Below are 13,229 nucleotides of genomic sequence, written 5' to 3'. Positions count from 1 at the left end.
GGATCACAAAGCATCAGATGTGACTAAAAGAACTAAACAACAAATGCTTATTTCCTTCAACAATATAAATGGAAACACAACTGAAAATGAATGCTAGGAAATTAAAATGACAATGTTTAGCCTCATAAGATAGTGAACCTTTTCCATTTCAAGAACTTATCTCCAGGGAGTCAACCAACACCTGTTCACCTAGATTGTTGAACTGTTGATTTTTACACAAGATCCCCAACACAATCTTATCTCCTTATCTCACTACGTAAATTAATGCCCAGGCATTACCAAATTAAAAAAAAAAGCATGCTACCCCAAAACTGGACTTAGGAAAAGCCTCCATATCCAATATCTACCCCCAAAACTCCTTTCCCCAAAAAATTTTAAAAAAAAAAAATTTAATTCACTTCATCAGAATATAGTGAGCAAGTAATTAAAGTCTGAAAAAAACAGCAATAGCAGGTCCTCCTCTTACCATCCTCTCCCCCAAAATTCAGGTTAATGTGTCCAAATTCATAGACACCCTAATGAATAACTCGGAGGTCATTTATTTAAGCACAGTGCACACACAAAAACAAAGCCGAGATAGTCCCAGGCCAGGAAGCGCCTAAGTCTCCTGGGGAAAGAGAGAGGAGACAACAGATGGGGGAAGGGGAAACTCTAGAAGGGTCAAGTTACGCAGAGGGGTAGTAGAGCCCTAGAGCAGCAAGACACACCCTGGGTTGTATGGTGACTAAAAACTTCACGACAACATCTGACTCTGACTAGGACTGCTTTATTAAAAAGTGTAGTATCTTGTGTCAGTTCAGGAAACCAGAGATCAAGCCTTTGGGAAGGGAGTTCGGGCTATCTGTTCATTTGGTGAAAGGGAAAGGGAAACGAAAGGTTCCTCCTATTCACTCTATACACACACACACAAGAGGGGAGAATTCCAGTGCTGTTCTGTACAATGAAGGCTTGACAAGGCAAAATGTATCGCTATGATGGAACTGTCATAACGCCATTAACTGAAAGCCAACCAAAGCTTAGGCGGGAGGGAGGCTTATGATAAATGTGCAGTTTACCTGTGCCTTAATAAGCACCCCCTAACATCCTAACAATTCCATACATACAACTAATGCAGGGGGGTTCTGAACCTGAGGTCAGCCTCTTAAATATTTTAAGAGCTGCAATTCAACACAACTGGTTTCCTTTGTAATCCTATGTATGGCATTTTATTTTAGGAATTTATCTTTTTAAAACGTATACTGTCCCTGACACCGTACCAGCCCCTCCCACGAAGGAGATCCCACTCTGGTGGGAGAGACAACAACAGTAGTAAACAGTAACAATTACCTACAGACGAAATGCACAGAGGATGGCCTCAGAGGGAAGACGCTAAGATTGAAGGGGGAAAGCTTCTTGGGATTCAGGAGGCCAAACGAGGGAGGGAGGGGGAGACTGGTTGGGGGAGGGGTGAGAAGGGGAAGACAGCCCCTGAAAATGCTTGCAGTAGAGAGACAGCGGGTGGGGTCTTCTTCCAGGAACAGCCAGGAGGGCAATGTCACTGGGCTGCAGACTACTGGAAGGGAGTGACGTTTAAGGCCACTGGCAAAGTAGGACAGGGCTAGGTTATAAAGGTTTTTAAGGCAAACAGAATTTTCTATTTGATCCTGGCCACTTACGGCCAGACATGCACTTTAAAAAGATTGTTTTGACGGGGTAGATTAAAGCAGGAAGATATCTGCAGAGGCTGCTGCCTAGAGATATCTTAAAGGCATCAGATCTGAGGCTGGAGGTCTCTCTCTTAAAAGAGAGGTTAGGGCTGGACAAAACAGACCTGAGAATCATCTGCATGGAATGATCATGAGAAACACAGGAAGATGATGACAGATAAACAAGGAAAACAGACAGAGATGGTAAGAGGGCCCAGGACAGAGCTGCATGAGGCAGAAGATGCGGCAATGTGGTAAAGATGACAGAGGAGGTCAGACAAATAGGAAAACCAGGAGAGACAGAGGTTTTGAAAACCCAAAGAGAGTAAGGAGAAGTCTACAAAGTCTACATATGGTCAAGAAAGGGGAGGACTGAGAAAGGCCACTGGATTTGACAATTAAGAGATCATTAGGTAACTGTAAACAATATAAAACACTTGGGAGTCTACCTGCCAAAACAAACACAGGAACTGCATAAACAGGATTACAAAACACCTTCACAAATAAAGTCAGATCTAAATAATTAAAAATATCAATCGCTCATGAGTCGTAAAAATGACAATTCTGCCTAGACTAATTTACTTATTCAGTGTTGTACCAATCAAAATACCAAAAAATTCTTTTCAGAGATAGAAAAATAACAATAGAATTCATCTGGAAGAAGGAAAGGTCAAGAATACCAAGGAAATTAATGAAAAAAATAGAAACAAAAGTGGCCTCCCTATACAGGATCTCAAACTATATTATAAAGTAGTAATCATCAAGGATTACTGGGACTGGCTAAGACATGAGTGGTGAAAACAGAGCAACTAATCTTGTTACTAGGTAGACAAGACACTGTAGTAAATGGCCATGGTAACCTAGTGCTGTGATAAACCCAAAGATCCTAGCCTCTGGGATAAGAACTATTTGACAAAACTGCTAGGAAAACTGGAAAACGTGGCAAAAACCAGATAAATATCAACATCTTTGGTCTTTTATGATATCATAAGCAGATCAGAAGAACAAGAAATAGTCTGTCAGATCATTTACGACCAAATATTACAAGGAGAGCAGAAAGCTAGCAAACAATCTTTACAGCGAGTGTCTCTGATAAAGGCCTCACATCTCACACCTCAAATATACAGAGAATGGAATCTAAGTTTTAAGAATATAAGTCAGGCAGTTTTTTATCACAGGAGACATGAAGAGGCAATTTTCAGATGAAGAAATCAAAGCTATCTACAGTCATACGAAGAAATGCTCTACATCACTTAATCAGAGAAATGCAAATAAAAGCAACCCTGAGGTACTACCTCACACCTATCAGACTAGTTAATATGACAGAAAAAGAAAATGATAAAGATTGAAGATGTGGGAAAATTGGGACACTAATGCACTGTTGGTGAAGTAGTGAACTGATCCAACTATTCTGGAGAGCAATTTGGAACTACGCCCAAAAGAGCAACCAAACTGTGCATACCCTTAGATCCAACAATACCACTACTAAGTCTGTATCCAAATGAAATCATGAAAAAGGGGAAAGGACCTACATGTACAAAAATATTTATAGCAGCTCTTTTCGTGATGGCAAAATATTAGAAATTGAGGTGATGTCCATGAATGGCTGAACAAGCCATGGCATATGAATGTAGTGGAATACTACTTCAGAAAAACCTGGAATTTATGAACTGAAGCAAAATGAAATGAGCAGAACCAGGAGAACCTCATACACAGTAACAGTAATACTGTGTGATGATCAACTATGATGGACTTGGCTCTTCCCAGCAATACAATGAATGATCCAAGACAATTACAAAGGACTCCTAAAGGAAAATGCTACACACATTCAGAGAAAGAACTGGTGGGCCGAATGCAGATGGAAACACATGATTTTCACCTTCTCTTATTTTTTTCAGTTTTTTCCTTTCGGTCTGTTTCTTCTTTCACAACTATGACTAATACGCAAATGTGCTTTACATGACTGCACATACATAACCTGTATCAAATTGCTTACCATTTTAGGAAGGGGAGAAAAATTTGGAATTCAAAATCTTGTAAAAATGAAATTGCTAAAAATCATTTACATATAATTGGAAAAATTCTATTAAAACAGATTACTAATAACTTTGGAGAGAATAATTTCAGTTCCAAGTTAAGAGAAGCAACAGAAAAGGAAGCAAAGGCAGCACCTGTGCAGATGACCTCAAGCCTGTGTAGACGAATGGCCACAAAAGGGAGGAAAGGCACAGGCATGATAAATAGCCAGGTTCAACAGACTTTGAAGGGGAATGCATACTGGATGTTTGTTTAACCTACTATATAGCTATCTGAAAAGTCAGATACAATGCATACATATAAAATTTTACAGAAGCTAAAAATTTTAGCACATATTTCAGGAAGTATATGCTGGGGGGAAAGAACCTTTTAGCATACATTTTAGGAAATATGTGCTAAAAACCCTTGCAGACTATTCAGCAAGCAGGTGTCCTAAGTAGAACAATGCTGAGTTGGCTGCTCTTCACTCAGAAACCAGAAGCACGCTATAGAGCTGTGTGATAAGTGAGGTCTGCAAGGGCCAAAAGGACCATATATGCCACAGAGGGGCTTATTATCTATTTCAGTTCACCAAGAGATGGCGGCTATAAGCAGCCTCTGCCCTTTGATTCAGCTCACTACATCTATGATGTGATTTTAATCAGGACCAAGTAAATTCCCTTGCCACACACATAGCCCAACCCACCTCCACTGCCCCTTGAGGACCTGCGGCAAACAAGAACCAAGGTAGACTTAAAGCCTCTCTGCCTTCCTGTCCCCTGGTACTTGAGTTTTTTGATTACTAGCCCAGTGAAGGGATGAAGGGTTCATCCCTTCTCTCCCATCCCGTTGTTCTCCGCCCCAGGTTTTTAACCTCCTGTCCTCTCCCAGACCAGTATGGGGCAAGGACATTCAGAACTGTGTGGCACAAGTCTCAGAGGTCAATTCTGATTGATATTTTTAATTCCTTACAACTAGAAATGTCTCAAAGCAAACAGGATACCTTGTAAATAAGAGGCTCCAATCCCTAGGTCTTCAAACAGGCCCAAGCCTTGCTAGAGAAGGGAGTACTATGGTTCATGCAGTAGCTAAAGCAGATGAGAGGCAGGCAGACAGAAAACTCGCCTTGGCAAACAAATGTTTTTGTTCCCTCCAGCAGAATGTAAAACCCTGAAAGCAGGGACTGTTTCATTGTTGACTTTGTATCCAAGACAGTACACAGTAGGCACATAATAAATGCTTGCTGATTCATCAAGTGGTTTTGAGTCAATCATTATCATTTTTACCGCTGAGCCTCAGTTTCCTCATCTGTAAAAATGAGATTTAACCAGATGATAGAAGATTCCTTCTAACTCTAAATCCTATGATACGGCCTAAGGTCCCTGCCAATTTACAACCTCATTAATGAAACATGGTAGTGCCTGGTGAACAAGCGCAAATGAGTGTACACAAACCTTGAGAACAACTTTTTTCTATGTAGATTCATATTACCTGCTTGTTGTGATTCAGAAGGTTAAGTGGGACAGGGTAATAAATTGTGCACTGAAGGCCTAGTGATCACCAAAAGGAATTCAAGGGAAAAGAATATTTTCATGAGATCTCTTAAGTGAAAAGTTGAAAAAATGTATTAACTCGTAGCACAATCTCCTCTATTAGTCCACTCAGCCATGTTATTGTCCAGTCCAACAAAAACATCTCCTGCTAATAAACAGAAGAAATCAATCAGGTGACAAAAATGAAGATAAACTTCAAAATCTTCACAAATGTGCTCATAAAAGAACACCTGATGCAGATGCCTGAATCAATACTCTTCAAAAGGAAGGCCTGGCCAGCTTCCACTAAGAAGGAACCCCATGATTTACGGTCAATAGGCCCAGTAGAGATCAGTGGGTTTACTTTTGGCCCCTCCTTCCTCACCCCCCTCTTTGTAATACAGCTCTGGGTAAAAGAGATCCATTTTTTTTATTAGAAACTTGTTCCCACTATAAAGCCTGGAGTCAAGGAGCAAAGCAATTATAACACAGGAACACCATCCATAAATAAAGGAATAGTATTGTACTGTTAGAAACAACCAAGGGATGATTTGGGGGAAACCAGGGAAGATGTACATGAACTGATGAAAAGTCACGTGCATTGTAAAGACAAGCTAAACAAGGCAATGACCACCAGAGGATGGATGATGAGTACGACTGACCACAGAGCAGATGGCCTCAAGGTGCAAAATGTAGGAAATTTGCTTGTTTTGCTTGCCTGCATAATGGTTACAAAGGTTTTAGTTTGTTTTTTTCAATTGTGGAAGGCGATGAAGATGCAAAGTGAAACAGGAGCTATGGTAGGGTTGCAAAAGAAAGGAAGATCATTGAAACATGATTTTAACATGCACAGAAAAAAACTAAAGACCAGAAGGAATCAGACAAGCAGGGCAGTTTTGAGAATATATCAGAATACCTAAATAAACCTATTTTAGGAAAAAAATTTAAAAGGCCAGAAATGAACTTCCATGCATCAGGACCAGATGGATGTATAAGTAAATTCTACCAAATATTTAAAGATCAACTAATTCCAATATTAAATAAATTATGTAGAATACCAAGTAAAGAATCCTGCCAAATTACTTTAATAAAACAAATATGGTATTGATACCTAAACCAGAAAGAGCAATAACATATAAGAAAAACCCAATTTCACTAATGAATATTGATGCAAAAATCCACATTATACATTGCACCCAAGTAGAATTTATATCAGGAATGCAGGGCTGGTTCAATATTAGGAAAACTATTAACATAACTGATTATATCAATAACTAAATCAACAAAAAGATGACTTTATCAGTAAAAGCAGAAAAAGCTTGACAAAATACAATACTCATTCTTACTTTAAAAAAAACGCACTTGAAAGCATAGGTATAAATGGATTTTTCCTTAAAATGATAAGAAGCACTCACAGGCCAGTACTATCTTTAATGGGGATTGGCTAAAAGCCTTCCCAATAAGATAAGGAGTGAAGCAAAGATGTCCATTATTACAAATATTATTCAATATTATACTAATAATGCTAGCAATAGAAATAAAAGGAAAAAGAAATTGAAGTAATCACAATGGACAATGAGGAAATAAAACTACCTTTTGGCAGATGACATGCTTGGAAAACCCTAGAGATTCAACTAAAAAAATTAACTGAAACAATAATCTTGGCAAAGTAGCAGGATATAAAATAAACCCACATAAAATCAGCACTTCTATATGTCACCAACAAAGTCATGCAAAAAGAGATATTTCTTTTAAAATAACCACAGACAATATAAAATACCAGAGTATACCTGCCAATACAAATACAGGAACTATATGAATATAATTATAGAAGACCCCTTTTATGCAAATAATGTCAGACTTAAATAACTGGAAAAATATTTACTGTCCATGGGTGGGCAGAGCCAATATAATAAAAACGACAATTCTAACTAGACTAGAGAACCACGTTGAATTTCTTGTATATTAAAAGAAAAACAAATTGTACAGAAGTTTCACTTTCATGCATGAGCCTCTCCTACTCTGTGTACATAAGTGCTCATTTTAGTTGTTCATCAATTTTCTTTTAAAGAGAAAATAAATACAACCTGACTTCCTTGAGAGTTTGATTCAGGATTTACTAAAGATCTAAATAAAGCTATCTCTTTGAAACTAACTAATCAGTGTTTCTGTTCCAGACTAGAATAAAAAGGCAGGAAATTAGAGCCCTGCCTCTCTGGTTTAGGTGGTACAGCTATTCTGGAACGTCAAGGGACCTTTTCTTGATTATAAAGTGAAAGTATCTGAGAGGAATAGAAGCCCTGGGTTCAAATCCTGCCACATCCTACCTGTTCTATGTGGCTCTGGACTAGGTCCCAAACTTCTCAGTGTCTCAATCAATTCTCAAAGACTGTTCTAAGCAGATGCTTGCTCTGAATTAGATTTAGACAAGAAAAAATACCATAAAATACCCATCAAAGTTATTAGAATTAAATCTGATTCCATAGGCAAAGCCTATTCCAGTCGTAAAGTATCATATGAACAGGAGCTATATGAAATGTCTGTAAACAATGCAAATGAGTTTGCACCTTCACAAAACAGTTACCTTCCGCTTAGGCTCACTGTCTTCAGTCACCTGCCTACAAATATCTGCCAAAAAGCTTTTTCTCCAGTCCTGTCCCAAGTCTGGCTACTCTCTTCTCCTTTACTGACAAATTTCTCAAAATAAACTTGTCTACACCTAATGCCTACACTTGTTCACCACCTCTTTCTTGAATCTCTTGCAACTGGTTCCCACCTCCATGAAAGCACTGTAACGGCTAAACAAAGTGGCTGCCACTCCCCTCCATCTTCCTGGACCTCTGGGGTATTTGGCACAGCTAACCACCTTTCCTTCCAGATAACTTTGTTTTCCCTTAGCTTCAGAAACTACTACAGAAAACACTACCCTGTTGGTGCCTTTCCTTTCGGATCCCTCCTCCTTTGCTCAACGTCTTATCCTGACCCCAGAGGACAGAGGTTCCCACAAGGCTCTCTCCTTGGTCTTGGTCTCTCACTCTAAACCCTGACAACTTTATTACTCTCTGGCCTCAATCACTTCCATGCAATGTCACATCTCAAAACAGTATTTCAAAGGGCCTGCAGAAGACTTCTACCAGCAAGGGTAAACTATCCTCGGCAAGAGCTTCTCCTTCTCCCCTCAGGCCTGCTCCTCTACTTCAACAGTACCACCATCCCAAATAAAGCCCCAGGCCCCTCTACTCCCTATAATCTCCCAAGATTATTGCTGTTACCCAACTCTTTCTTCCTTCTTCTAAACTCTTAATCAAGAAATCAATTCTTAAGGCCATCTCCACCCCAGCACTCTCCCATTTATCTGCTTTTATAGATTCCCACTGCTGAGATTGCCTTAGGATGGATACTGGTGGGCCCTCATCGCCACCTCCTCACAGGCCATCCCATCAGCGCTCTCAGCTCTGGTCCAGATGCCTACGTAATCCTTCCTAGTGCCACTAGAATAGTCTTCCTTACGCAGAGATCTGGTCGTAAGCAGAAGAAATCTGCTGAGACCTAGTAACATGCAAGCACTTTGCCTACACTACTGGCACTGCACCCCATCTTTCCAGGCTTATGTCACTACTGGATGGCTCCTTCTGGCCCTCATCTCCCACCTGGCTTCTTCTGGTCATTTCCTGTGCCTGTCCTCCCCTCCCTTCTTACATCCTTTAAAACCCAACTCAGATGCCAGCTTCTCCATAACTAACAAATGATAAAAGCCAAGTCATTTAGTATGTCCCAATGATTGTGCTCTAAAGGTCAAACAAAGTCATTATGCCAAGTAAGAATTCCTGTATTATGTCCAACACTACACATCCATGAATTCAATTAACCCTGAGGGTAGCCAAAGAGATTCCCCTTTATCCATAACGGGCAAGGAAGAAATAGAATGTTAGGCTTAATGAAATATCCTAATGACTGCCACATCTCAATTAATCAATTAATTATTATTATTTATTACCTTAATTTTTAATTACTATTGATTAATAATTGAGATGTGGCAATTAGTCAGAATATTTGATTAAGCTGAACATTCTATTCCTTGCCCATTAGGTTAAGGAGTATCTCTGGCTACCTTCAGGGTTAATTAATCATTAATATTTACTAAGTGCCTAATACATGCCAGACACAGCTCTAAGCATCAAGGACACAAAAAGAGGCAAAAGAAGTCCCTGACTTCAAGGAGCTTACAATCGAATACAATTAAAGCCCCAAATTACCGCTGAAGAGTATTTTCTAAGATAGCTAAGGATCATATCCATGTCAGGTTCATCATTACAAAGAATTAAGTACAGCAAAAAATCGTGTTGTGGGGGGAGAGGGGGAGGTCCTCATTTGGAGATTCCAAACAGTTTATTATTTATAGACTACTACAAAGAAATAATTAAGTTTCTAGGGAAGACAGGAGTCAAGGTTTCCCAAGGAAAAGTGAATGAAGATGACCTTCAATCAACATTTATGAGCCATTTAATGAGTACAAAAGGTTAATACTGTTATTCATTCAATTCAGAAGTTAATTGATTTTTCATTATCCCTCTCTATCAGTAAATCTCTTTACTTCAATCTCAAAGATATATTGTCAAGATCCCAAGCCATTTTATAGCCCTGGGGCTAAGGAGAAGTGAAAGAACAAGGGACTGAACTAACTGGCCACAAGTTTTTCCATCTACTTTCAAGTAGCAAACATTTAGATCACGTTAGTATGGGGCAGCTAGGTAGTGCTTAGTGGATAGAGCACCAGTGCTGAAGTCAAGAAGACTCAAAGGCCTCAGACACTTATCACCTCTGTGACAATCCCTGGGCAAGTAACTTAACTGTCTGCCTCACCTTCCTCATCTGTAAAATGAGTTAGACAAGGAAATGGCAAAGCATTTCAGTTTTCTTTGCCAAACCTCTAAATGGGAACACAGAGAAACAACTGGCCTGAACAACTATGTCTCAAAAGGCCCATGCTAGTTATCAAATAAGAAAGGAATTGAAGCTTAAACTAAAGTAACCAGTATTTACTTACCTCTTTTAAAAGGGCTTAAAAAAATTCCTAGAATGCTCAATTGTATGGTATGATGTTAAATCTCACATTTTAGGGGGTCTTCTACCTGCTGATGGGCAATCTTGAACTCTAACAGCCACATTTTACTAGATTATAAACTCCATATAAGGCACTATAAAACTTCACCAAGGGACCATCTTATTCATGGGGTTTTTTTGTTTTTGGAGGCAACTGGAGTTAAGTGACCTGTCCAGGGTTACACACCTAATAAGTATCTGAGGTTAGATTTGACACTCAGGCTCTCCTGACTCCACGGCTGGTACTCTATTCCCTAACACCACCTAGCTGCCCCCCTGTTCATCCTTCTATCCCATCTTTCTATTCTGGACATGGTACATTGGGCACATTATTGTCTGAAACGAATCTCAGGGAATGGACTTCCTCATTGCTAGTTTTCCTCCTGTCACATGACTTGAGCTGCTTCAGCAAGTGTGAGAGAGGTGAAAGGTCCACTTTTTCTCATGTATTATCACAGTAGGGGCCATAACAAAAGAGAACTGCTAAGGCTCCTAGTGTTCCCTGCAAGGACTCTCCATCTCAAGGGCCACTTGTGCTGCAGTGTGCAACAATTAGTAAACTCTGGATCAAATAATCAGCCATACTGTTCGGGTAAACTCGAAGTAGGAAGGGTAAGTGTTCAGAACACATCAACTTCTGTGCAATTACCTTTCTCCTGAAACAAAGTTGCATGCCCAAATCCCAGGGGTTCTGTAATACTAGGGTCCATGAAATGAGTCAGCATTTTATAGCGTTAGGGAACAGAATGTAAACTTCTGACACCTTCCAGCCTCTGATCTAAAGGGATTTTGAAACTGAGGAGCCCGAAGCCACCCACAAATACAGCTCAAGCTCCCTCTCCCGAGACGTCCCAGAGTCAACAGCTGATTAAAAGCAGGCTCCAGGAAAGAGAAAGGCAGATTCCAGAAAGGATGCTGGGTCATGTTAATTAATACCCACACCATGGCTCCCCCAAGATACGGCAGGAGAGGTTTAGAAGCCGCCGACCCTCAGGAGACAATCCCCCCCATGAAATTAACATTTAGCTTGCGCATGCTGTATGCAGAGCACCAGGATAGGCTCTGGAGGGGAGACAGCCCCTCCCTACCCCGCATTGAAGGCTCCCAGTCTGGCTGGGGTAAGGATCATGGTGCCCTGCACGGGGGTGACGATTAACAAATACTTATTAAACCGAAAAGAGCAGGAGGGTCGCGGAGCGGGAGGAAGGAGGTCCCGCAGGCGGGCTACCGAGAGCGTCGGGCATCTGAAGGGCGGGGGAAAGGTCGCGTATCCCCGAAGGTTGGGGGTGCGGGGCGTTCAATTCAGGAGGGCTTCTGGGAGGGGGGGGGGGTGACATCAAGGGGCACCCCCCAGGACCCCACGCCCCAAGGGGACCGTATGCATTCAAGGGCTCGGATGGAACCTCCTTTCTCCGCCCACCCCCGCACTCATCTGTCGCCCCCCACCCCATCGGTCACGCTCCCCCACCCCCACCCCGCCCAGGGAAACAATGGGTGAGTCAGGCTGAGAGGTTCCGCGAGAGACAAGGAAACCAGCCTCTCCGGGCTGGGGTCCGAGTACGAGGTGGTGCAGCAGCTCCGAGCCCGGAGCCCCCCCATCTCTCCCGCAAGGGGGGGAGCGCATGCGCAGAGTGCGCCTCCAGCCTGGACCCGAACCAGTCGAGGAGTGGGAAGGGACGGGGGCCGCTGCGGCCTCGCGAAGATCCCCCGCCGCTTGCCCCCAGCCGGCTTACCCGCACCCAGGAGGCTGGGCAGGAGGAGCAGAGCGCACAACATGGCTCCAGTGGACACCGCCGATCTGCAATGCGGGGAGTCAGCTGATCCGCCCTGGCTAAAAAACCTGGCGTAGCCAGAGCTCCGCACTGCGCAGGCGCGATCCCAGCCCGACCCTTGCCTCCGCCCCCCCGGCCCCCGCCCGCCTGATCTTGACTCAGCAGCTCCAGGCGCCTGCGCGAGCCTAGGAGGGGGAGGGATAAAACCAAGGAGGGAGTGGGCGGAAAGGAGGGGAGGAGAAGGTGGGGGAGGGGCCCGTTGGAGAAAGATGGAAATGATAGATAAAGGGGAGAAGAGGAGAGAAGGGTGGAGCCTCTGCTTCTGAACCATCAACTCCCACCTCTGGAGGAGAGAGAACCGAGAAGCCGGCCTCCAGGAATCCCCTTGGAAAGACTGTAATGCTCTTGCTAAAATGTTACTCCTCCTCAGTCCTGGACCAGAAATTCCCAGGGCTCGCTCGGGTCCTCCCATGCGCTTCTCATCGTGTAACTGACATTAGAGCCTAGCCTGAACCGGGAGGAAAAAGCTGGGCCAGCACTAGTTAGGGCACCCTTCTGGGACCCGACACTCGCTAGCTGTGAGGCCCTGGGCCAGTCACTTCACCAAGTTCTTTTTTTTATTATCATTAATTTATCAGTTTTCTGCAATCACTTCCATAAATCTTAGATTTTTCTCCCCCTTCCCTCCCCGAGGTGACGTGCAATCTTACATGGGATCTTCATATACATTCTCATTAAATACATTTTCACCTTAGACATGTCGCATAGAAGAATTAAAATGAATGGGAGAAACCATGAGAAACACCAAACCAAAACGTAATCCAAGAGAAAATATTCTGCTTCATTCTGCAATCCAATTCCATACTTCACCAAGTTCTGCCTCGGTGTCCTCAGTGGTGAAAAGGAGATGATTATAATAGCACCCACTGCCCAGAGTGGTGAAGATCAAATATGATAAATGCAAAGTTTCTGCCATATAAATGCTATTATTATTATTAGTTCTGTGTCTACGTGGTAGTCTATCCTTCCTTAAGGTCTATCCAGTCTAGAGGTGTGACTGGCCTGAGGTGCTTCAGGAATATCTGCATAGACCTTTCTTAAATTCTCAGTAAGGTTTGAGA

At 42.2% G+C, this 13,229-nt stretch overlaps 1 protein-coding gene across 2 annotated transcripts in view; it reads right to left on the bottom strand.

The window, feature by feature from the left end:
* Window positions 1–12,236, bottom strand: part of PSAP (prosaposin) — a 35,672-nt gene extending 23,436 nt beyond the window's left edge. Inside the window, exon 1 of one of the 2 annotated variants that reach the window (XM_072628244.1) lies at window positions 12,070–12,236. In XM_072628244.1, the coding sequence (XP_072484345.1) occupies window positions 12,070–12,112 (43 nt within the window). In that variant the 5' untranslated portion in view covers window positions 12,113–12,236. The remainder of the gene's footprint in view (window positions 1–12,069) is intronic. The other variant, XM_072628245.1, reaches the window with a different exon arrangement.
* Between the last annotated feature and the right edge of the window lie 993 nt (window positions 12,237–13,229).

This window comes from Notamacropus eugenii, chromosome 1 (assembly GCF_028372415.1).
Source record: "Notamacropus eugenii isolate mMacEug1 chromosome 1, mMacEug1.pri_v2, whole genome shotgun sequence".
NCBI lineage: Eukaryota > Metazoa > Chordata > Mammalia > Diprotodontia > Macropodidae > Notamacropus > Notamacropus eugenii.
The sequence above is the reverse complement of the archived record's forward strand: the minus strand, read 5'-3'. Positions and strand labels throughout refer to the sequence as shown.